Here is a 26,495-nt window from a genome sequence, read left to right on the forward strand (position 1 = left end):
ACACAGAAAACAATTGTCCTAACACATAAAAAAATCTCATCAATACAACTATTGTTGCAATTTAGTCATTGTGCATTTCTAATGCATTAGTGCATTTCTCATATGCAACAGATCTGTCTCTGTCTGTATATGTGTGTGTATACATACATACTTATACATACATATGTAGTTGGTATTAAAAGTTTGAACTCAGTGCCTTGTGCTTGGTAGGCAGAGATCTATCTCTGTGTGTATGTATGTGTGTATACATATGCATATATACTTATACATACATATGTAGTTGGCATTAAAAGTTTGAACTCAGTGCCTTGTGCTTGATAGGCAGATGTTCTACTGCTGAGCCATGCCTTGGGCCTTTTCTTGTACTGAGTTTTTTTTTTTGTGGCAGTGCTGGTGTTTGAAACCACAGACTTACATGTGCTTGGCTTGCTTGCTTAGCTGGTGCTCTACCATTTCCACATCTTGCCTTGTTTACATTGGAGGCAAAAATCCCATGGACTTTTCTACCTGACTGGCTTTGAACCTGTTTTCTGAATCTTAGCCTTCTGAATTTATAGGACTATAGGTATGAGTCATTGGTGCCTAGCTTACACTGGTTATTTTTTGAGAGAATCTCCGGCCCTTGTTTCCTTTGTAGCCAGGATAACTGACGTGTGCCATAGTATTCCATCATAGCTGAGAAGGGCTCTCATGAACTTTCTATCCAGGCTGGCCTTGAACCATGATCTTCTCTATCTCAGCCTCCAAAGTAGCTAGGATTAGACCAAGTGCCTCTATTCTTGCTTTAAAGATAATAGTGTACTCATAGTTGTATTTGTAAAATGACTCCTCACTAGATAGTATTAGAATATTTTCTGATTATGAGGAAAATCAGGTTAAAGTATCATTACTTTCTGTTTGCAATGTACTAGTAATGGGAATAGTGGTTTTAATGTAGAACTTTAGGGTTTTTTTATCTCACCATGGAGTTGTGTTCTAAGACGCTTAAACCATTTTCGTTTATAGCCAGCCATATGACAGTATTTCCAAGGGATGACGATGAAGTTATGGGCTGTGAAAAAGTAAAAATCACTCTATTAAAAAAATGTTAAACAAAGTGAAAGAAATATTTCTCAGTCTAAATGCCATCTTACATTTGCCATTATACAAATAACAACAAAAAGTATTATTCAAAACTTTCTTGGGGAGGAGGCAGTGTGGTAACACTGAAAAGAGGAGTTGGTTTGACAACAGGAGACCTGACTTTAAGATCCAGATCTACCATTTGTGTGCATTGTGCTACCCAATCCCTCTGAGTTTTGACCTCATCTTTAATACAGGAACAATAGTCTTTATATCTTATTTTTACTCCATCAGGTTTATAGTCAAAAAAGGTTTAGAGTTTCCATGATGGTCATAGACATAAAGTTAAGTCTTACAAAAATTAGGACACATAATCTGTTATATTTGTATATAGTAAAATTTAACAAAACCATCTGTATATACCCAATTCTCTTTCCTATCTACTGAGGTCTGTTTCAAACAGTAAGAAACCATTAAAAAAAGAAGCCATTCAACTCAAGTGTCTATGGGTAGACAAATGAACAAACAAAATCTTTGTATATATGATACTACTCAGTTTTAAAAATGAGGGACCTTTTGATACAAGCTATATTATGAATGAAATGTAAAGACCCCCTAAGTAAAACAAATAACAAAAGAACAGATTTTTATAGAGTAGATTATGTGTAGAGTTAGAAGGTGGTTTCTAGCAGCTGGAGGTCAGGAAAGGGAGAAAACGGAGAGTTCAGGCTTAATAGTTATAGAGTTTAAGGTTGGGAAGATTTTTTAAAAGTTCTGATGATAGATGGTAATGATGGTGTAAAAGAATGTGTTTGGATGCACTTAATTCCACAAAACCATCTGCTGAAAAAGGGCTAAAATGGTAAAATTTATGTGTATTTTACCACAAACACTGAAAAAGGAGAACCATTAAGAAAAGAAGAGCCTCCTTGTTCTGAAGAATACTGCTAGTCATTCAACATGAAGCACAGCATCATCATACAAATGATATTTTCTGCCAACAAACACAGCATATATGGTCAGGAAGATGTTTAGTAGCCGTTCCAATTCTAAGTTGATAACTAAAATGATTCACTCTTTAAATACAAGGTCCTGCTAAGTGGCTCAGTCTCTCAAACTCCTGAGTTCAGTCTCCAGGGTAACTGGGGCTATAGGAATATGCTAATGTGCCCACCTTACTCCTTATACTTAAAAATATATGTGTGTGTGTGTATGTGTACACACATATATTTGCCCCTTTGAAAATATATTAGTTTTCTACATGTTTAAAACTGAATTATAGGGGCTGGAGATATGGCCTAGTGGCAAGAGTGCTTGCCTCGTATACATGAGGCCCTGGGTTCAATTCCCTAGCACCACATATACAGAAAACGGCCAGAAGTGGCACTGTGGCTCAAGTGGCAGAGTGCTAGCCTTGAGCAAAGGAAAAGAAAAAAAGAAACCAGGGACAGTGCTCAGGCCCTGAGTCCAAGCCCCAGGACTGGCCAAAAAACAAAAACAAAAACAAAAAAAACAACTGAATTATCTTTCTGTTATCCTAGAATATAGCTTCCAAATACTAGCAACAGTAGCTTCTTAACAATTATAGTTACTCCTAGAATAAGAGAAGATACCTTAGAATTTTTGTGTGTGTTTGTATCTGTTTCCATTTCCTGTTCTTTAAAAAAGTATTTATTATTTATTTTTAATGCTGATATACTCATATGCATTGAACTCAGGGCCCAGATGCTATCCTTGGCTTTCTTCACTCAAGGTTGATGCTTGACCATACCACCACTTCTGCCTTTTTGCTAGCTAACTGGAGGTAAGAATCTCACAGACTTTTCTGACCTCTAATGGTGATCCCAATGTCTCAGGCTTCTTGATCACCAGCACCCAGTGAAGATACCTTAGGTTTGAATGATATACTTTCACTTCTTTACTAATGTATGAAAAATTGATATCCAAAAGCTTAAATCAACTTACACATTGTTATAACTACTCAACAAATACTTATTAAATGATAATGACATGCAAAGAATTATACTGGACACAGAAGGACTTTAAGATCATTTAAGATCAAGAAGTGTGCAAGTTATTAATGAGGGTAAAAATGCACAGAAAAATATAACACAAGGTAGTATGTATCAGGATCTGAGATAGTCCAAAGTTACATAGTTCAGTAGAAAGAAGAGGAATTAGTAGGCACAGTTTGGGTCTGACAGTATTATTCAGTAGGAGAATGTGCTTGGTATACAATATACTTTGGAGAATTTGGTAGTTGGAAAGTCCTGGGTTTACAATCTCAAGTTTAGCTAGAGGCTTGCCAATAACCAGAATTTGGGAAATACAAACCTATTAAATAAGCCAATGAGTGAGAGAGTAAATAAGTAAATGGATGAATGAATGAAGAAAGAGTAGTTTAGCTGTTGTTTACAATCACCTGATTAGCCAGGTGTGTCTAGGAAATGATTTAGGGTGGATGGACAGCAGGGAAAACAGGGAGAAACTTTTCTCCCTTCCCCTAGCATCCCTTCATTGTTTACTTGAAACTGTTAGGAATTTCCTCAATTTTGATAAGGTTAAACATCCTACAATCAAGTGTGAATTTGGTGGGCCATGTGCACAAAGCTTATTAATTTTTTTCCTGATAGGTCTCCCCTCCCATTTTTTCTTACTTTAGCAAAAAACAACTTGGCACCAAAGAATGGCCACTTCCTGGCTACTGTCAAATAAATTCGCACACAGTCAGCAGCACTGTGTCCCCGGAGGGCCATCCATCTGGTTGATAGTCTCTGGTAAAGTTGCCTAAAAAAAAAAAAAGAAGAGAGCAAAAACAAAACCTCTGAAACAAAAACATGAGCAGTGTATTGTCCTCCCAAGACAAACTGTCTTTGAGCCAATTATGCCACTCTATTTCATCCCCGTGTACTTCTTGTGCTTTCTGGAGATTTTGCCCTCCATCAAATTCTCCTATTATTTGACTTCTTAACCAGACTTGAGTATGAACAGAAAGTTAATATTTCTGTGTGTGTGTGTGTGTGTGTGTGTGTGTGGTTTGAACTCAGGTCCATGCTCTTGCTAGGCAGATGCTCTTGGCACTGAGCCATGCCTCCAGCCCTGATTTTTGCTATTTTTGAGACAGGGTCTTGCTTCCTGCTCAGGAGTATACCTAGGCTCTATCTGCTTATACTAGGATCCTGCTGTGGGCTAGGTGAACAGGCATGCAACACAGTGGCTCTTTGTTGGGAAGGGGTCCCATAACCTTTTCTGCCCAAACTGAGCTCTAACCACAATCCTCCCAATCAGCTTTCCAAGCAGCCAGAATTACAGGTATGAGCTACTGACACTTGGCTCAAGCAGGTAAAATTTCAACCTCTGAAGAGCTAACACAAAACCTAGGTTGGAATGAATTTACTAGGTAATTTCTTTGGGGAATATTTCCATTCTGAAAGAACATGTACAAGAAGTAGAGCCCAGGGGCTGGGAAAATGGCCTAGTGGTAACGTGCTCGCCTCATATACATGAAGCCCTGGGTTCGATTCCTCAGCACCACATATATAGAAAAAGCCGGAAGTGGCACTGTGACTCAAGTGGTAGAGTGCTAGCCTTGAGCAAAAAGAAGCCAGGACAGTGGTTAGGCCCTGAGTTCAAGCCCCAGGACTGACAAAAAAACAAAACAAAACAAAAAAGTAGAGCTCAATTGGTAGAATTTTAGGAAATACCACTTCTGGCTTGAAGAAATGTAAGATTCATTGACAAACTTCTCAACCCAAATCAGAGAAGCAACTGCTTATAATACATAGAAGACCTTAAATGAATCCTTTTTAGAAAATTAATAGTAGATTGAATTCACTTCTAATTTTAAATTTTACAACTTAGTTACTAAAACTGAGACTCCCAATAAATCACAATCTTTATATTAGAATGTCTCTGATGACAGTTGCATACTTTAAAAAACACATTAAAAGTCATTGGTTTTTAGTATATAAAAGGGAAAGTTCTATGTTACATGAATTATATATCAATAAGGCTATTTCATTGTTTTTCTATGTTAAAATTTTTTTGGACTGGAGGTGCAGCTTACATGGGAGACCATCTGCCTAGAAGTACAAGGCCCTTAGTTCAAACCTTAGTACTCAATTTTTAAAAATGTGCAAAAAGGCAGTTTATTTATTTTTTTGGCCAGTCCTGGGCCTTCAACTCAGGGCCTGAGCACTGTCCCTGGCTTCTTTTTGCTCAAGGCTAGCACTCTGCCACTTAAGCCACAGCGCTTCTGGCTGTTTTCTATATATGTGGTGCTGAGGAATCGAACCCAGGGCTTCATGTATACAAGGCAAGCACTCTTGCCACTAGGCCATATTCCCAGCCCAAGGCAGTTTATTTTTTATCTTATTAGATAAGATTTTTGGGGTAAATACTTCATGCAATTATATAACTCCTATGCAATTTTTCTTCTTTAAGATTCACGTGTATCCCAAATGAAAGAGGATCTAAGTTAAGGTCATTTTTTTTAGCTGACAATTTTTTTGTGTGTCATTCTACAGTCTATGCTTCAAAAAAAATGCGTGATTATTAAAATAGGTTTGAAAGTCTCCCACTACATCTTGAATAAAATTATCTGTAGCTTTTCGGGGTCATCAGTGACAATTTTGTCACCTTTTAATTTTTTTAATTTTTTTATTTTATTTATTTATTTTTTTTTGGCCAGTCCTGGGCCTTGGACTCAGGGCCTGAGCACTGTCCCTGGCTTCTTCCCGCTCAAGGCTAGCACTCTACCACTTGAGCCACAGCGCCGCTTCTGGCCGTTTTCTGTATATGTGGTGCTGGGGAATCGAACCTAGGGCCTCGTGTATCCGAGGCAGGCACTCTTGCCACTAGGCTATATCCCCAGCCCCACCTTTTTATTTTTAGCCTTTAAAATTTGATCAGAAAAACTAGTGTGACCCCACCATTAAAAGAATTAAAAATAGTTCCTCACCTTGATTGTTCTTCAGAGCAGCCATCTCTATACCTTTTAGGATAAAATTTCTCTATGGCTTGTTTGAGAGTTTGATTTGCTTTGCATTGATTGTTAACAGGCCCTGCTGGAGTTGAAAAAGGTCTTTCGAAATCTCCGATCTCCACCTGATTGGAAATCAAAGGTGAAGAAAGTAACAAACATTTCAGTGTCATTTCTACATCAATGTCTTTAGGTTACCATTACCATTTAGAAATATTTGCTATGGGAATCTACTGTGTTATTGCTGATAACATAGGATATATGTTCGTTTTAAGATACTATTTTAATTGTTAATATTAAGGTGAAAATGGAATTTAAAAACAAAATAAGGTGAATAAAGTTATTATAGGAACTCTTGAAATAGTATTAACATGGACCTTTAAGGGTATCTACTACTATATGCAATGGGAGTAAAAGTAATATTCTCCTTACTCTCTTCCTAGACTTTCTCCATGAATGTTACTGTGTTTGGTCCCTCTATTCAGTCACTTATGAATAGAGCCCTTCCTTTTCATCTCTTAAAAAATGTTCAGTTCTTATTTCTTCTTATAGACCATACAGAGGCCACCTCTCCTAATCCATCCACCCACCTACCCATCAGCCATCTCTCTTCTGACTTCCTTGCCCAACCTTCTACACCCAGTTTCTGTTGTAAGTCAGGCACCATACTAACTGATGTAAGACAGGTATAATGTGAACAGAGTCCTCACTTTCAATGAGTTTCCTGTCTAATCAGAGATGGATGCATAAGCCAATTCTTGTGATAATGGTACTAAGTTCCATTCTCATCTTATTTCTATTCTTACTTCTAGACAATCCCTACCTTATTCCTAGATAAGTATCCTTTTTAATGTCTTCATAAAAATAAAAGCTTTCTACCCAACCTCACCCAAGTCCTTCTCCTAGAGCAAGCAATTGCAGTGTTCCCATCTGCCACTAGTTAGGACTACCTACAATGACTTGTAGGACCTCATTAACCCTTGAAGACTACAGCAGGTAGACAATCAGTTACAAAACAATGTTCAAGGGCTGGGGATATGGCCTAGTGGCAAGAGAGCTTGCCTCGTATACAAGAGGCCCTGGGTTCGATTCCCCAGCACCACATATACAGAAAACGGCCAGAAGTGGCGCTGTGGCTCAAGTGGCAGAGTGCTAGCCTTGAGCAAAAGGAAGCCAGGGACAGAGCTCAGGCCCTGAGTCCAAGGCCCAGGACTGGCCAAAAAACAAAACAAAACAATGTTCAAGAACAATCTGGCTTTTAGGGAAGCCTTTCATAACATGTCCAGAGTCAGTATTTCCTTCCCTGATGCCTGACATGCAGTAGGGTATAGGACAAACACAAGGAGTAGTTAAGGATATTCAGCTAATTCCCAGCATGCCCCATGTGAATATGGGTGCCTTACCAGACACTGCCTACAACAATTAGGAACCAGCTTGAAGAATTTCCTTAAGACAGAGAACATCAACAAGGAACTGCAGATATTCAAAATGTAAGAGAAATAACTCTTTAGAAAGCTTGATTTCTTTAGTGTATCTCATTTATCTTCATAAAAAGTGCTCTACGGAGATGAGAGCAGAAGCATTGTTTAAATGTCCTTATATACAGACAGGAAATGTATTTTTTAATGTTAGTCATGTACTGTTTTCTTGAGGTGTGGTCTTGCCTCTCTGCCCCTTCCTCACATTTACCTAAAAATTTTAAAACATATATCCCTGGAGCAGATTATATTTTTTCTTAGAGAAAGTTTTCTTGAAAAAATTACAGGTAAAAGTATGAAGACAAACTTAAATGTTAATAAAAGCCAGGGATTTTCACAGAAAATCTGTATCTAGAGGACTAAACCCTAGAATGACTGTGAGGAAATCATCCCAACCCTCTCACCAAGAAAATATATATATGAGCCCAGTTTATCTTCTCTACAACTTTTCATCACCTAGCCAAGCATGTTGGTTTCACACCTGTAATCCCAGCAGATTGCAAGTCAAATGCAAGCCTGGGTTACAAGGTAAGTTCCAGGTCAGCCAGAGCTGCAAACAACAACAACAATAAAACCCCAAACAAACAAAGAAAGGAACAGAAAGTGGAAGAGAGAGAGAGACAAAGAGAAAAAGTGAGAAATGGTGGCTCATGCCTGTAATCCTAGCTACTAAGAGGGTCGTAACCAGGAGTATCATTTGAACCCAGACCAGGCAGAAACATTCATGAGATTTCATCTCCAATTAACCAGCATAAGGCTGGACTAGATAGAGGCATGGCTCAAGTAGTAGAGCAGCAACTGTGAGAGTATGAAAAATGAGCATGAATGTGAGTCCCAAAGTTCAAATCCTGGTACCAGAGCAAAGGAAAAGAAAAGAGAACAATTAGTGTAGCTATCATGTTTTAAAGTCCAGATGATCTTAAAATTATTCTAAAAGCTAATTATTTATTCCTTCCTCTGAAAGTATTTTCTTAGGAAGAATGGTTGGGTTGTAAAGCTGTGGTAGACACAGAGGACAGAAATAGCGGGATTGCTCAGGGAGACCACAGTCTCCCTGCAGTGGTGCAAAACAGAAGCATGAACATGAGATTCTAAACCACTGAGGTCAGGACGACAATACATTGGTGTAGAACATAACAGAAATGCTTAGACAGCCCAATCCACCAGGACAGAATCGAGGAAGATTTCCTAGAAGAAGTGACACCTATGAGGAAAATGAAAGGATAAGATAAAATCAACAGGGGTAGAGATGTTTCAAACACAAGAGGCAAGCTAGTAAATTATACAGAGTAAAGTAAGGGCAAATTAGGGGACTGTGCATAAACACACCATTTATACTTTACTGGGCATGAAGTTCAAGGCAGGGAATGTTGAGGTTAAGAGTGGCAGCCAGCATTCAGATCATGAATGTCTTCGGATGTAAGTGAGGAAATAACATCACTTGGGATGCACTTGGAGAAGGAAGATCTTGAGTTCAAGGCCACTCTGGGGCTATATCATGAAACCCTGTCTCAAATCCTCCTTTCCCCCCAAACAGAATGGATGAGATGTTGTGGAATGGTGTATAATGTGAGAGGCCACTGGCTGATGTGGGATATCGAAGTGTATGTTGGGGATGCTATAAACGATCACAGAGCTGCTTTCAAACTTCTCCTTAATTATACTACATGGAGACCCTAGTGTGATAGAAGTTATAAGTTGCCTCTATGATCATGTTCTTCTTCTGGAGAAGCAAAATGCCTTAAATTCAGTTGAGCCTACTGCTGGCTACGACCACATTCCCCACTGCCTTCTAAGTTGGGCAAGGCCATGTGACTAAATTATAAACAGACAGGAAGATGCAGAGACAGTGCTGCAAAGTAAGCATGGAGAAGTTTTTCCAAAGGCAGAGGGCATGCGCGTGCCCCATCCCAATGCCTGGAGCACTGACAGACACCAGGAGACCTGGGAGACCTCCAGGATCAGGACTCCCTCCAAACTGCTCCTGGGGGCGGGGCAGAAGGGAGAGCAGAACAAAGCCTACACCTCTGGTGACTGTAGTAAGATGCCCCCACCCACGCTGAGAGAGACAAACATAGTTCTACTAGTTAAGTCACTAGTAATCTGCAAACTTGATATAACAGGTAAATAAAAGTAAGTGCTCTAGATTTTCCAAAACTCATTCCTATTCCAGATTATGGAATGACGTTGGCCTGGCATCCTCAGCCCCACAGGCTCAACACTCAAATTAGTTTATTAAATGAAAAGCCATACTTTCAAGAGAATTAAGAAACAAGGTTTTCTTTATGGAATATGGTCTCATTCTCTGTCACTACAACTGCCATTTCAGAGTCAAACTGTAGGGCTGGGAATATGGCCTAGTGGCAAGAGTGCTTGCCTCCTACACATGAAGCTCTCAGTTCCATTCCCCAGCACCACATATATGGAAAATGGCCAGAAGGGGCGCTGTGGCTCAGGTGGCAGAGTGCTAGCCTTGGAGCAGGAAGAAGCCAGGGACAGTGCTCAGGTCCAAAAAAAAAAAAAAGAGTCAAACTGTAATTTTAATGCCTGAACATTTTAAGGCCTTAGTGACAGCAAAATGAATGTAAAGACTTACTAAAGGCATATTGTTTTATAGCATTCAATTGAGTAAAGAAATTCGTATCTTATCATTTCCATACTTTATTCTGCACAAACATGGAAGTTACCTGAGCTAAAAGAGCTGCCATTTCTAATGCCAGATCCTTGCTCAGAGGGAAAAGGCCGTTCATTACTTGATCATTTGTCTGATACGTTAACAGCAACTTTTCTCTATCAGTCTCTCCATGAGCTTGCACTGAGAAATATAGTCTGTTAAAAACAAAAGCAAAAGCAAATTTCTTATGAAATGGCATTTTGGTTTTTTTGTTTCTTTGTTTGTTTGTTTTTTACCATGATAGGGAACAAAGTAGGGCCTACGCAAGCTAGGCAAGCGTTTTAGCGCTAAACTACAACACCAGCCCCCAACCAGGTTCTCACAAAGGAAGAAAGAAAAGATGACTATGGACTCCCTCTATGTGATATGAGCTTTTTAAATGTTTTAATGTCCTGAAGTACAAAATCGTTAAGTGTTACTGAGGAAGGACCTACAACACTGAATGAAATTAAGCTTGCCATCTCTTCTAAAAAATGCAGGCTATAACTTCATTCAACATATCAACCCAATTTTCAAAAACCCATGATCTTTCCAGAACAACTCAGATATACTAAACAGATGGCAAATGAAGCATTCCATTCAAAATCAACCCCTTAAATAAGCAGGGAAAAGGAGTAAGGTTTTATCTGGGCACTGAAAAGATAGTATCAACACACTTAAATATGTTGTCATTGTTTAGGCACTTGCTGATAAACAGCATGAGGAACTCAAAAATAGTTTTCATGTTCTCATTTTTACTTGTTGAAACATGGTTTGGCTTTGTTGGTTGGTTTTGAGATTCTATGCTGCCCAATTGGTCTTTGGGCTCAAGCTATCCTCCTACCTCAGCCTCTTGAGTAGCTGGGACTACAGGCACACTAGTGTGCCTGGTTCATATAGTATGGTTTTTGTTTGCCTAGAAGTACCTTAATTCAGTGGCTCTGTTTATTCCTGCTCTGTTTGTTTATGCATGAGCCTCTCAGGGCTCTGGCTTCAGATCAGACACAGGTGCTATGGGTGCTCAAAGCGCTATGACAATGAGGCAGACAAGCGACCCTCCAGCACACAGATTACTATCATGACTGCACAGTGGCTGGAGGAGATACACCTGGATCTAGCAGTACTTAAGGTGTGTGCGGCTTGGCTACGCTGTAGATTTCTGGGCACATTCTCTCTACCTACTTAAGGAAGAAAACATACTCCATTACTTGGAGTACGTCTTTGAGAAGTTATCTAGAATAGTAATTATCTTGAAAAAAAACTCATCCAAGCCCCATTTTTAGATCAATGGCAACATGAAGTGAAATAATGCAGGACTGTTACCTGGTAGGGGAGCTGGACAACAGAAAGAGGTAGGGAATTCAAAATGATATAAAACAAGGTGATATAAAAAAGTGATATAAAACAAAGAATGTAGTTTAAGATGAAAGCCTTCCCTTTAGGCCATGCTTACATTTTTTAGGGGGGCAGTCTGGTCATGGGGCTTGAACTCTGGGCCTGTGCACTGTCTCTGAGCTCTTCAGCTCAAGGCTAGTGCTCTATCGCCTTGAGCCACAGTGCCACTTCTAGTTTTCTGGTGGTTAGTTGGAGATTAGAGTCTCATGCCCTGCCCAGGCTGGCTTTGAACTGTGATCCTCAGATATCAGCCTCTTGAATAGCTAGGATTGCAGGCATGAGCCACCGGTACCTGGCCACTTACATTTCTGTATATACCTTATTTTACCCATTTGAAGTGAGAAACTATATATCTTATTGAGACTTATAATCCAATACAGTCTAGCTGTCCCTACTGGAAGCCTTTCTTTCCAGGCAGGCACTCTACCACTGAGCCCCAGAGGCCCAGTGTTGTGAGCCACTGGCACCTGGCTCATTCTTCATAATTTTTATGTCCCCTTTCTCATCCTCTTATAAATGTGAAGAGAGAATAGCCTGTAATCCCTTTCTATTGACCTTCCCTTCACTCCTTGGTGACTATAGCCTATTTAATACTGTTCTCTGAAACTGCAGTGGTTCACGCCTGTCATCCTAGCTCATCAGGAGCCTGAAATCTGAGAATTGCTGTTCAAAGCTAGCCCAAGTAGAAAAAGTCCATGAGACTCTCATATTCAATTAATCACAGAAAAAGCTGGAAGTGGAGTGATGACTGAAGTGGTAAAGTGCTAGCCTTGAGCAAAAAGGAGCTCAGGGACAGGACACAGGCCTAGGCCCAGCAAACAAACAAACAAACAACCCCCCCCACACACACACACACAAAACAACGCCTGCAGTGTGAGTCAGGTATGGTGGTGCATGCCTCTAACTCCAGCCACTTGGAAGGTGGAAGCAGAAGGATCATGAGCTTCAGGCTGGTACAGGAAAAGTTAGTGCAACCCTGTCTCAAAGACAAAATAAAAACAAAATAGCTGGGTGCACAGCCCAAGAGGTAGAGTACTTGCCTAGAAAGCACAAGGCCCCTGAGTTCAATTCCCAGTGCAGAAAAGGCAACAAAAACAAACAAACAAACAAACCAAACACTCTGCAGTGTGATCCTCCTCACCCCTTCCTGTCTCTGTGACAATAACCTCAGTTATTTGCACACAAGTCACCACTCCGTGAAGCCTTTATCCAAGTTCCACAACTTGAACATACACATTATATTCATGGTAATATCAAATGTTGGTAGGCAGGCTCTGAACTTTGTGCTTCACATTTACTGATGTTTAAGTCTTCAGAAAACCCTAGCATAGATACCATTTGAATCTCCACTTTATGCAGACATTATTGAGATATAGAGAGGCTAAAGGACTTGCTCAGAGCCACATAGCAAGTCCAGCATTTTAACCCAAATCTGTCTCCAAGCACCACTATCTCTCAAGACTCTGTGACACAGTTCCTCATCATCTCTAGGATCTGCAAAGTTGTAGAGGGAAGGGGAACTCTATAAGGAGGATTCTATTTGCCTTTGAAGTCCTCAGGCTTCAAATGAGGCCTGGCAGTGGTAAACTGAATGAATAAATGAACAAACGATAGTCACAATCAATTAATACAGGAATTACTTGAAAAAAAACCCCTCAGATATTCCTTTTTCTATTGTTTTGGATAAGTGACTGAATTCTTAAGCTTCAGCTTCATCTACAAGATGGAGATAAAAGGAATCCCATCAGGATTACAAGAGAGAATGTCTACTAAGCTCAGCACAGGTCTGGGATCCGATAAATCATCAAAAGATTATTAGTTTGGTAATTCCTATTAGAAGCCTTGAGCATCACAACAAAATCTATTCTGGTACTCAGGATGGTGGGGCATGCATGTAATCCCAGCACTCTAGGAGCAGAAGGAGCTCGAGTTTGAGGCCTGTCTCAACTGCATAGCAACTCTTGAGGCCAGCCTGAGATAACAATGTGCAGCAATGATGCAAAAATAGAAAGGGAGAGAAAAAAAGGGGAAGAGTGAGAAGGGGAAAGGTAGAGGAGGGAAGAGGAGAGAGGGAGGGAAAAGGAGGAGAGAAAGAGAGACAGAGAAGAGCCTCTTTTGATCAAGAATCTTAAATGTAAACATTGCTAGAAGAAATGAGATAAACTAGGTTTCTCGACTTAGGACCAATTGGAGCAAGTGCTCTTGCAGTCAACTAAAGGTAGCAGAGACAGGAATGCTAACTATGCTTCAGAACAAGACAACTACAAAGCATTACTGAAAATGCTCTTTGATTTTCAAGGAGGGGGAAGGAAGAGTTGTTCCCTGAAGGGAAGGGTCCGTGCCAGATTTGTTTTGTTAAAAAACATTCCTTAACTTTGGTAATTTCAAACACACAGTAAGAAATCAAATGAAATAAGAAGCTTTAATAATGAATCGAATGTAAGCACTCCAAGACCAAAGCCTATTAATTAGATCTTTAGCCCTTGAATCTAAATAATTAAAATCCCTTAACTTGCTAAATATAAATGACAAATTCCATGATAAAGAGAGTTGGTATTTTAGTTGGGTGCATTACAGTGCTTCTTGGCAGATGAAGAATCAAATCCCTGGCTGTGTGACAGGACACGGCAGCTCCTCTTTTGACTGTGTCGCTGGAAATTAGTACACTTGTCTAAGCTATTTATATACATATGCAAAGCATGGCCATATTTAGAAATGTACGTTCTCATAGTTGTGCTCTCCAGCCATTTCAGGCTCCTGGTAAACAATACACTTCTCAGTTGGGTTGCTTTCTTTCAGATGTTAAATATATTGTCATGATGGGGTGTGTGTGTGTGTGTGTGTGTGTGCGTGCGCGCGCACTCGAGCATGCACTGGTCCTTGGCTTGAACTCAGGCCTGGGCAATGTCCTTGAGTTTTTTTGCTTAAGGCTAGCACTCTTGAACCACAACCGTACTTCCAGCTTTTTGGTGGTTAACTGGAGATAAGAGTCTCAGGGATTTCCCCAGAGTAGCTTCCAACCTCCACCCTCAGATCTCATCCCCCTTCTCCCCCCAGTAGCTAGGATTACAGGTGAAGCCACTTGGCACATAGTGTCATGAGGCTTTTAAAAACAATCAACAATAAAAACAAGGTAATTTTCACCACCATGCATTATTAATACCTCTCGGTCCTTTGCAGTGAGGGTAGACTTACAGCGTTATAGTATCTTTCAGAGAGGACTTTGTTGTTTCATCCAAATTTAATTTGAGTTCCAATCATGCCCATCATAACCATATCTAGCATGTATTAAGTATTCACAAGGCATGTATTATTGGGAGTGGTCTTAGACATGGCTGAGAGCATGTGAGACAGAGTTCAAAGTATGAATGTACCATTTTATTTATTTTTTGAACGTGATTAATATTAATTTATTACAGGAATTACTTCCCAAATGTTAATCACAGCTGGATTGAAAGAGTATTTGGGAAATCTGGCAATGTTGTTTACATAAGTATACCACAATTTGGAACAAAGGAACAGGCAGCAAAAGCTATCAAGGTGGGTACAGGCTCCAAAGCACAACTCTCTTCTTCAAAGTCTACCATTTTAATTTTACATTTTTCTACTTATGGGTGTGTCATTCTTCCCGTTATAAAAAAAATTGACAGCTGGGTGCTGGTGGTTCACACCTGTAATCCTAGATCTCAGAGGCTGAGATCTGAGGATCATGGTTCAAAGCCAGCTCCAGAAGGAAAGTCTGTGACACTCCTATCCCTAATTAGTCACCAGAAAACCAGAAATGGAGCTGTGGCTCAAAGTGATAGAACACTATCCTTGAGCAGAAAAGCTCAGGGACGTCACCCAGGCTCCTAGTTCAAAAAAAAGGCAAAGTTGATACTTGGACCAGATGGGTGGGAGTCCTCTGCCTACTTACATTGGTAGTTCTGTGGGAGATAATGTTAGAAAATACATCTAAACTAGGTCAATGTTTGTATTCTTTATGTTACACAATAACTTGATGCTTTACATTGCAATTGTAAATTATGAACATCTTCCAAAAGTAGTCCTCTACAAGAATTCAAATAATCCCACTAGGCTCAGAGGTTAACATTTTTATCAGTTAACTTATGCATTATAAGATACAAAGAAACTGGGAAAATGTATTTGGTACAGTTAATGTGATCTGGGCAATCAACAGTATTTATTAAGGACCATTAATATATAGAAGAAAAACACATGAAAATGAAAAGAAATTTGTCATTTTTTAATTGCATGCCAAAAGTGTATTATAATTTTAATCTGTTGAGAAGCTATGTACTCCTGCTGCACTGGCATTTTCTCAATTCCTAAAATGGGTTGTATGGCTTCCTCTCCCCCAGTAGGCTCTTAAATGACCTCTTTGACCCATTCTGAAGTTCCCACTTCCAGCCCCTCTCTGATCTTGGTCCTAAAGAAGCCTAAAAAAAAGCCCCCTGTTTCTCAGCCCAGGTCAGGCTCCACATTATTTGTTCTCAAATGCCACACTCTCCTTCAGGAAACTTAGATGTTTATTAGGGGGGCTACGTGATTAACAATCCCCTCCTCCTCCCTAACCTGTAGGTCAGGGACTTGATCTATTATGCCAGCTTTTATCACCACTTTATCCAGACCTTCTAGCTAATGGACTGGCTTATATGGTTGGAGCTCAACAAATACCAAGAGAGACTGAGACTGAGAATCAAAATTTTATATGATCCCAATTTTATAGTTATTATTTATAGGAAAATAAATCTCCAAATAAAGATGGTAACTTACAAGGCCATTCAATAGTAAACTAAATAGCAGGTGCATGGTTTGAATAGAACTGTGTATTCAGGCTGTAGCATTTGCAATGAAGTATTACACACCTGTTTTTGTAAGTTAGACGAACAGTTCTTGTGCCTTCACATTTCCCAGGCTGCTGCTCTTTGGATGCCTGTTCCCATTTAGAAATAATGTCACAAATCTAGAAGGAAAGTAGAAAATTAAAATCCATAAGATTTAAAAAAATCACTATTTTTTGAACATTGTAGCTAGAGACTGAAATCTTTCAAGTAATATGATCAAACCAAATGTGCTCTGGCTTTTTATTTTCAACTTGTGTGGAGCTCTGAGCTTGTGATTTAACCGTAAATTATTCTTTTGTCTATTTATCCTTTTGGACACATATTAACTTTGGACTGTGGCCATGAATATTTTACTCAAAAAGGAATCTCAGTGCATGACTAAAAGAGACTGGACGTAAGAAGATTCCAGGAATTTTTTTCATGATTTGCTCATGAAGAAGCAATTTTTCTACATTCTGAGTTTATGAAGATTGGGATAACTGAAGTTATACCAAAGAAGTCTAAAGTATAATTAAGAAAGCTCTGGATCCAGTTCCAGCTGCTTGATTTAAGGGAAATCTTTTCTCTCATAAGTTGGCTGTTTCTTACTATAGTCCCTTGTGGTTCTCTAACTGTATGTTTCTAATTGTTGCCATCATTGCACAGAAACTTCATCAAATGCACTTTACTAGGATCTGGAAAAGATTTTTAAAAAATTCTTCCTTATTTCTAATCAGTCCATTTTCTACTCATCCTTCAAACTGGTCTGTAATTCTCAATACTAAACTTAATTTCCCACTGCACAAAGTTCAAAGCATTCTTAAAGCATTTATCCCTTTCATTTCTAGTTTAAGGTCATCACCTATAAGTCTGCTCTTCTCTAAGTAAATCACAAGTTCATTGTGGACAGAGACCATTTCATCTTGTGCTTTCCACATGCTCTAAATATAGGACATAGCAGTATAGAAATATTGCTGAATAAATGAAAAGCTATTAATTTTGGTAGTACTGGGATCTGAACTCACAACCTTGAGCTTGCTTGGCAGGTGCTCTAGCATTTAAGCCACACTCTCAGCCTGAAAAGCCATTTTGTCAGGGCATCCACACCTCTTCTCTTATTACTCTAAAACTTAGCATGTTATTGCCATCATTATAACTACTCTTCTCTCTCTCACATGGAATATATATATATATGTGTGTGTGTGTGTGTGTGTGTGTGTGTGTTTGTGTGTGTGCAGATTGCATATTAAGGATTCTATGGCCTCACCAAAGCCCTGCAATTGTTCTTTTTATTGTGAAGATTAGGTTGCTTAAATTTGTAGAAATCTCCTGAACTAAACTTGCAAAGACTAAACAGTAGCTAACTTCTATGCTGTTTACTGGGCTTGGCTCCTTCAATGGTCTCAGTTTCACCTTGATGTTTCCTTGAAGACAATGCTCTAGGTCTTTTCCAGAGGGATCATCAGTGAACAATGCGAATCCAGACTGTACAGGCTTCCTCATTCCTGTGTCTTGGTTCAAAGTATTCAAAAATTCTTCCACTGTGGTGGATGCATCAAACCCAACTACCTAGAGAGAAACAGCTGCCTTTTAATAAAAAGTACATACATTTCAAACAGAGATTCTAGGTGAAATGGGGGCATATTTGGTGGATGACTAATGATAATATATATTTCTCTGTGGATTTTAACTTTTTGTTCTCAATCTCCACTGGAGAAAATTAGCAAAATTACTTGAGCCTTCAAGAATTCAGAGATCTCAGCTTTAGTGAATATGACCACCATAAATATCTGGCAGAATAAAAAGAAAAACATCTGGCAGAGATATTAATGACCATTTCCCCATTAGAAATTAACCAAGAATGACAGTACAGTATGCAATCATTAAGAAAATAAAAAAAAACAAGAAATACATTTGAATAAACACATTTATGTATTTAATGTTTGTTTAATAAGTGGTTAAGTCTCTGAAATGTGCAATGAAAAGCTTATGGCCACAAAGCCTAATTGCTAGCTTTGGAACATGTTTTCTTCAGTTAATAGGGGAGCATCTGGATCTGAGAGTTAGAAGAATATAAAAAGCAAGTGTTCTCAGATAAGTCCTTAGATTGAAGATTTTAAGAGCCTAAAACTGTACATATCCAACATTAAGTAATGATTTCCTAACCTAACAAGTGTACTAGTTTGGTCAAAATGTTTTTGTTTTTGTTAGTCAAAATTATAATGGCAGTGAAACCCATTCCCTTTTTTTGGTTCAATACAGATTTGTTTTTAGTGAGACTCCTTTTCCTTTTTTTAGTGAGACTATTTCTAGGTGAGTTTAATCAGGATTCACTGTGTGCATGTACAGAAATGTCACCACGAAACCCCCTCCTTATATAACTAAAGTATGCTAGTAAAAAATCTTTAAAAATGTGTTTCAGACTCAGCTACAGAATATACATTAATATAATAACCACATAGTACATAATGAAAAAAAATGTTTTTTGTTTTTTTGTTTTTGCTGTCCTGGGGCTTGGACTCAGAGCCTGAGCACTGTCCCTGGCTTCTTTTTGCTCAAGGCTAGCACTCTACCTCTTGAACCACAGCACCACTTCCGGCCTTTTCTGTTTATGTAGTTCTGAGGAATCGAACCCAGGGCTTTGTGCATGCTAGGCAAGCACTCTACGCTAAGCCACATTCCCAGCCCCTGAAAAAAATGTTTTATAGGGATATTTGTTACAAAAATAAAGAAATTTAGGAAATGTAGCTGTGGCTCCAAGTAGCTCAAAGTGGCCCATGTATATCTGTTCTGCTTGTAAGTTTATCTCAGCGAGTTGCTAACTAAGCCATGTAGTCAGTCTCCCCTCCTTATTCCACAAAGGTTAGACATAGGAGTCTTGGATAAGTGGATTCTCACAAGTGCTTTTTACTCACCTGATAGATCCCATTCATGAAGTGCACTGGTATACTAAAGGGCAAAGAATGATGATAAGGGTTTCGAAGAAGTGTTGAAAGAATTTCCATTCTAGAGGGTCTTGCTTCACGATCACCGTTTTGTTGAGTTCTTTCTACACACCGCTGGCAGTAAATAGCATATTTCCCAAATTCTGTCCTGTAGTATAAATGTAAGATAAAAACGTAAGAATAAATTGTGTTAAGGCAATCTAATATACGTAATAATTTAGGAAGCTTCCCTTAGCTGAGCACAGTGGAACATGCCTATAATCTTAGTAGTCAGGAGGCTGAGACAAGAGGATTCTGTTTTGAGGCCAGCCTGGACTACATACATAATTCATGGCCAGTACGAGAGGCTTTATTAGAATCTGCTCAACAAAGAGTAAAAGCTTCCCTTCCTGTTTATAATGTGTTAGGATAATTTTGACACTTTTTATTTTCCATTTTAATTAAGTAGTTCTTTCCTCCCTCCCTCCCTCCCTCCCTCCCTCCCTCCCTCCCTCCCTCCCTCTCGTCTTCCCTCCCGTCCTTCCTCTTTCTCTCCCTCTCTTCTTTCTTTCTTTCTTTGAACATGGAGCTTGAACTCAGAGCCTAGTGCTGTCCCTGAGCTCTTTGTGCTTAAGGCTAGCACTCTATCACTTTGAGTCACAACTCCACTTCCTGAACATCTTTATTTTTGTAAAATATTTTTGTAAAATATTTTATTATGTAATAATGCAGCATTATGTAGTTATATTAATATCAGTTATATTAATAAACAGTATCATGTACAGATCTGTTTCCCTTTTTATCCTCCAGAATATGCACATGTTAAAAATGATAAGATATATATACAATTTCTGTTGTTTATGAAAGCAGATTGATAACACTTGTAAATATATTTATATTTGAATGTTATTTAGGCACACCCAGGCATGCCACGCTTGGTCTGAGGGCTCCACAGTGACTGCAACTATAATTACTTGACCTTGATCACAGGGCCCCCAGAATGAATTATGAGATGCAGGATATTTTCCTATTGTTCTAAGTTGGTTTTTTTTGTATTCATCCCAAAGCCGATTTTAGCAACCTAGTGAACTTTTGGGGCCAGGGCTATGGCTCCGTTGGTAGAATGCATGGGAGGAAACATGTACAAAGCCCTAGGTTCCGTCCTCAGTAGTACAGGGAGGAGCAAACAATCACCTAACAAGAATCTTTTGATGGAGAAAATAAACCTGCATAGGCCTTAGTAAAGGGCCCTGGGTCCCCTTCTAAGCAAACCATTCCAATAGCTGGATTTGTTTCAAAGAAACAAAATTCTGAGGTAATTAAAATGCACACAATTTTATAAAAGGATGAAGACAGGAAGAGTCTTTCACATGAAAGAATTGAATGTGGCTAACCCCCCTCCAATAAAATGGGAAATTAAGGAAACAAAATTGTTTCTCTTATTGAATGAGTACCTGTTAATGCTGTCATCTTACTTGAAATGCACATAGACTTTTCACTTAAAAATGATCTTTGTCAGATTTCAAGCTTTTACTCTAATCTTCCATAAGAGATTTAACAGAACAAAGAAACCTATTTTCCAAGTGCCCCATAAATGGTCACAAAAGGACTTCTGTCCCAATATTTGTTTTACACATTCTTCTGAAAATGCACCTGGAAGGTTATTAAATACTTATGATTTATTGTAGACTTTCAGAGGTTACATAAACAGTTTTGCTGGCTAGTTTTCTGCACACCTGCAATCTGCATTCTTCTTTAGATGGAGCCTGAGGAGCCACAGGAAAGGATGAAGGGGAAGGAAGAGGCCAACACACAGCGCCAAGAGCTGCCAGCCCTGGGCAAAGAGAAGCATGATGGGTTAGACACCAGGCACAATGGACAGCCACATGGTGGAGGACGCCTGACAGAGGTTGTGAGAGCAATGGGTTGATGGACTGTCTCCCTCAATTAACCCAAACAGTTGCTTCTTCTACATGTACATTAAACCTTCAGAACATGTATACAGCACAAAAAGCATAAAAAATGATACACTAATTAAAATCCATGATCCATCTAGCTGTTTATTTTGTTGTCTACAATTGAGGTAGCAAAGCACTAACAGATTTAGTACTTCTTTTTGACATCACACTTTAAGATTAGAGGCATTACTCTTTTCCTTTATGGGTTTACCTCATTCATCAAAATATAAGTAACTTTGAAAAAGACACCTTTTAAAAAGTCATATACTCAAAACCCAACTGCACGTACACGCACACACACACATAGGACCAAGTTCTTAAAAGTATTCACAGAGGTTAACCTTAGTTAACAGGATTATATACGATCTTTCTTTTTCTTTTTTTTTTCTCAAACGATCTTTATTTTTCTTTTGGTCTGTTTTATAGTCTTCTTTACTTAAAAATATTTATTGTATTATAAAGGTGATGTCACAGTTTCTACTTTTTTATTAAGTAAATGTCATTTTAGTAATTCTTAAACTGCAATATAAAAAAGGAAGGGGAAAGGCTCTGTCCCTGCCCTTAAGAAGCCTACAGTCTAGTAAGAAACATTCAAATATCTGAGCAGTAAAATAACAATATATATTAATTTCTAAAAGTATAACCAATGGGTAGAATGATTCACTGCAGCGGAGTCAAGGGAGAACCTACTGGGAAGATGATGTTAGGCAGGACTGTGAAATCTATAGTAGGAAGTAGCTGGGTACTGGTGACTCATGCCTGTAATCCTAGCTACTCAGGGGGCTGAGATGGGAGGATCACACTGTTCCAAGCCAGCCTGGGCAGGAAAGTCCATAAGACTTTTTAAAGATTTAAAAAAAAATTATTGTAAAGGTGATGTATAGAGAGGTTATAGTTACAACTCTTATTTACATACACTACTCACAAAAAGCCAGAAGTGGTGCTATGGCTCAAGTGGCAGAGCACTAGCCTTAAGCAGAAAGAGGCTCAGGGGCAGCACCAAGGCCCTGAGTTCAAGCCCTAGGACTGGCTAGATAGATAGACAGATAAATAAATAAATAGATAAATAAACAAATAAAAGTAGGAAGGAAGAAGGGGGAATCTAAGTAACAGGAATAATGCTGTGACAAGATGGAGAATACTGCAAAGGTAAGGCATGTATCAAGAATGGGGAGAGTCTGTTCATTCATTGTTAAACAGGGAGAGTTCATTCATTTATTGTGTCCTAGAGGCAAAAAGTGGAGAAAGAGGAGCCAGTGGCATTGGCTCCACTGAGTTCAGCCTCAGAACCACTCTCTTGCATAGCCCCCTTCCAAGGCATTGCAAAGGGCCCTATCAACTGTGCTTATATGGTTATACATTTTTAAATACACATCAAAGTAATGTAGTTGGTGTTCTTTTTCTTTCTTTCTTTTTTTCTGTCTGTTGTGGGGCTTGAACTCTGGGTCTGGGAGCTTTCCCTGAGCTCTTCAGCTCGAGGCTACCACTTGAGCCACAATGCCACTTCTGGTTTTCTGGTGGTTTATTGGAGATAAGAGTCTCACAGACTTTCCTGCTGGGGTTGGCTTTGAACCTTTATCCTCAGATCTCAGCCTCCCGAATAGCTAGGATTACAGGCGTGAGCCACCTATGCGGGGTTTTTGTGCCCTTTTTCTTTGTGCCTTTTTCCAAATGGAATAAGCTCTAAGTCCCACAGAACTTAGATCAACTGAGAATCTTAATCACTAGCGTAAGAAATTTCCATTCCACTCTATAGTTAATAGGGAGTCACAAGGCAAAGACAGAAAGAATCATTCACTACGAAATATACACATGACTACCAGTGAAAAATATATTCAATTACACTAATAATTAAAAAACACATCCAACAACATAGAGAAATACTACTGGGTAGAATTTAAAAGAATTACACTATGTCTTATTAAAGATTTAAGAGAATTCTAGGACAGGATGAGAGACATTCGTTCACTGACACAAGATTTCTATGTTTCAAAGATGTCTAATTTTTATTACAGGAAAAACAAATGGAAAAATCTAAATGTGTAGTAATTGATATTAATGTCACCATTAATATGTAAAGATATAGAGGTAGTGGTTACATACTATAGTTTAAAAACTATAGTTTCCAATGAAATTCTGTAATATGAAAAACTATGAGTCCTCAAAAATCCATAAACAGATATATATTTATATATAAACATGTAGATATACATATGCACAAAAGGATATACACCAGAATATTAATAGCCATTTTTCTTTTCACTTTTTCTGAATGTCTGTCATTCTTACAACTAAGAAAACATCATCACTGTAAACTGCATATATCAATATATACCTGCAATGGTCCTGGTTGATTCTGTGGCTGTCTTCGTCTTGTCTGTTTAATAAGCTGACAGCAAATTTCATTCTGTAGCTCAGGATGTGTGAGACAGATTTGCAAAGCACTCTGGGCTAGAGATATATGATAATCAATTGCAGGAGAGTCAACTGCTGCATTTATAAAAAGCTGGCAGGTCTGAATGGAACAAGAAAATACATAAGGTAAGAAATGAGGCAACTTATTCTATATGAATTATGTTAATTATCTTTTTAGTGATAGTTTTTGTTTAAAATGAAATAAAAAGAAATATTATGATAACACAAAATGTAAGTGTGAAGTGGCTATGATAATAGCAGATTGAAGTAGATTTCAGAGCAAGGAATTTTATGTTATAAGAGGGTCAGTTCATCTAGAGGACATGACAGGTCTAAATAGTAAAATACTTAATCACAGAGCTTTAAAATATATGTTAACTTCATCTAATGTATGAGTCATTTTTGCCAATGCATTTTATGCCTAAAAGTTCAATTTGGGTTTATTAATTCTTTACACTGCCTTCCTCAAAATGTTTATTCTTCCTTATACTTCTGGTGCCCATTCTGGAAGTTGGTCTCAAATGGCTTCCACTTCTAGATTCTCATGTTCTCAGACAATAACTTCCCATGTTGTGCCAGTGTGCCATGTGTGGCCAGCAGAAAGTAGCATGCCATTTCTGGGGTTAAGTTACCAAAAAGTATCCCATCATGATTGTTCTTGCCTTCTTAATTCATTGGTTGTGGGGGGAAAGCAGCTGCCGTGTCTTGAGCAAATCACATGGAGAGACTTGTGGTAAAGAACTGAGGTCTCTTGCCAACAGCTATGTGAGGGAGTGTGGATTCCTCCCGCCCTGGTCAATTCTTCAAATGACTGCTTCCCAGCTAAGAGCTTGATGGTAACTTCTTAAGACCCAGGGCCATACCACCTAGGCTACATGCTTCCAGACTGCTGACCCCTATGGCATATTTAATGTTTGCTGTTTCATGCTACTAAATATTGGGGGAATTTAAATGTAGTAGTAGATAACTAGCATGTGGAAATGTCCCTGTACATTATCATCTGAATCATTTCTAGTGATACCTCTGTGACTATTCTATTTTATTAGTATTTGTCATGTTTAATACAATTCTCTGTATGCCAGGTGAGTTTTGACTGAGAGCAGACATTCTTAATTTTATATTGTTGGATACTAGACTTTTGTGTGTTCTTTTTTATTTTGGGCAGCTGGTAAATATTATTAATAGAATGAACGGAAATTCAGTGTAATAAAAGCTGTATTATTATATAGGGCTAGGAATATGGCCTAGTGGTAAAGTGCTCATCTCGTATACATGAAGCCCTGGGTTCGATTCTTCAGCATCACATAAGCAGAAAAAGCCGGAGGTGGCGCTGTGGTTCAAGTGGCAGAGTGCTAGCCTTGCGCAAAAAGAAGCCAGGGACAGTGCTCAGGCCCTGAGTTCAAGCCCCAGGACTGGCAAAAAAACAAAACCAAACAAAAAGCTGTATATATATACACACACACACACACATGCATATATATATTAGGGAATTAACATCTAAATTGAGACATGAGGAGTGAATCGAAGTTTATACATCAAAGTACAATGGAATGATAACATTTTATGAGTATAAGCATGTTTGAAATGCCTAGAAATGAAAATATAACTTATGAACAAAAACTGAAGTAATATGCACAAGGTCAGAGTAAAAATAAGCACGAGGGATAGTCATACCAAATAAACTCAAACATGGAGAATGAAAATCCAATTTCAATATAAGTGCAATATTAATTTTAAGTAAAATATTATTTCTATATTATAGAAAAAACGAGAGTATAGCATTCCTAAAATTTTGATGGTTATTTATTGTTTGTTATAAGTATGATGTTCATTAACTACAAAAATAAATTGAATATTCCTTGGATAAACATTTCTGACAAAATTATTTCTGCAAAATTCAAAATCTCTTATTTTTGATACTTAGGATAAATGATCCAAAATTGAGTTATATGCTAATATTATGATCAGTATGAGCTCAAATCTTACATTGTTAAGTAGAGCACAACAGAAACTGATTTATGTTCTTTAAATCATCTTTGAGCTTGCTTTTGTGATACAATTAAAATACTGCGACACAGAAAACTGTGGATCCTCATAGCTGTTTGACCAGGGCCCATGAAGTTCAACATGTTAAATCACTTCCTCTACCTGCAGCTAAAGTATCTGCAGCTTTGTGTGGTCTCTAGAAAGTTTCCTTTATTTTCCTTCCTGTTTTTCCCCTTTTGCTGCTGTTTTGGATTTCTGTACATTTTGTCTTGTCTGTAATTTATGTGATTTGGGGAGGGGAAGGAGAAGCACAGGAGTGGGGGACAAAGGGTAAAGGAATTCAGCAGTGATACTACCCACAATTTGGGGGTGTGTGTGTCAGGAGGTAGGGGAGGGAAAAAAAACGAGGAGAAAATGAGGGAGGGGGTGACAATGTTCAGAAAAAAATTTACTCAATAGATGACTTACGTAACTAACTCCTCTGTACATCACCTTTACAATAAAAATTTCAAAGAAAAAGAAAGGAAAGGTTTTTTCCCTATTCCTTTCTGGTCTTGCCCTACCCTTCAGTAGTCACCTAGTACACATACTCTTATCAATTCTCAGCAGAAATCTGAAAGGAAGACTGCAAATCTGGAGTGTTCTCTCTCTCTCTCTCTCTCTCTCTCTCTCTCTGATTCAGTGTCTCTATTCATTTCTTTCATTCCCTTTCATTCTCCTTCCTCCTCATCTCTTCCATCTCCCCTTACTAATTCCCTTCTGTGATTCCTCCCTGCACTGACATCTTAAGTCTCTCCAAACAATATGCCACAACCAT

The 26,495-nt window shown here is 38.6% G+C and overlaps 1 protein-coding gene across 8 annotated transcripts in view; it reads right to left on the minus strand.

Moving 5' to 3' along the window:
• Positions 1-26,495, minus strand: part of Plekhh2 (pleckstrin homology, MyTH4 and FERM domain containing H2) — a 103,273-nt gene that overhangs the window by 8,884 nt on the left and 67,894 nt on the right. For 7 of the 8 annotated variants that reach the window (XM_048353032.1, XM_048353029.1, XM_048353031.1 and 4 more), the window contains 9 exons: positions 23,613-23,792; positions 21,056-21,153; positions 19,311-19,488; positions 17,809-17,964; positions 16,438-16,535; positions 10,209-10,350; positions 6,023-6,168; positions 3,720-3,849; positions 962-1,051 (listed from right to left, as the gene is read on the minus strand). In XM_048353032.1, the coding sequence (XP_048208989.1) occupies positions 962-1,051; positions 3,720-3,849; positions 6,023-6,168; positions 10,209-10,350; positions 16,438-16,535; positions 17,809-17,964; positions 19,311-19,488; positions 21,056-21,153; positions 23,613-23,792 (1,218 nt within the window). Of the gene's footprint in view, positions 1-961; positions 1,052-3,719; positions 3,850-6,022; positions 6,169-10,208; positions 10,351-16,437; positions 16,536-17,808; positions 17,965-19,310; positions 19,489-21,055; positions 21,154-23,612; positions 23,793-26,495 lie in introns of those variants that run through there. The other variant, XR_007211911.1, reaches the window with a different exon arrangement.

The sequence above is a fragment of the Perognathus longimembris genome, chromosome 8 (assembly GCF_023159225.1).
Source record: "Perognathus longimembris pacificus isolate PPM17 chromosome 8, ASM2315922v1, whole genome shotgun sequence".
Taxonomy (NCBI): domain Eukaryota; kingdom Metazoa; phylum Chordata; class Mammalia; order Rodentia; family Heteromyidae; genus Perognathus; species Perognathus longimembris.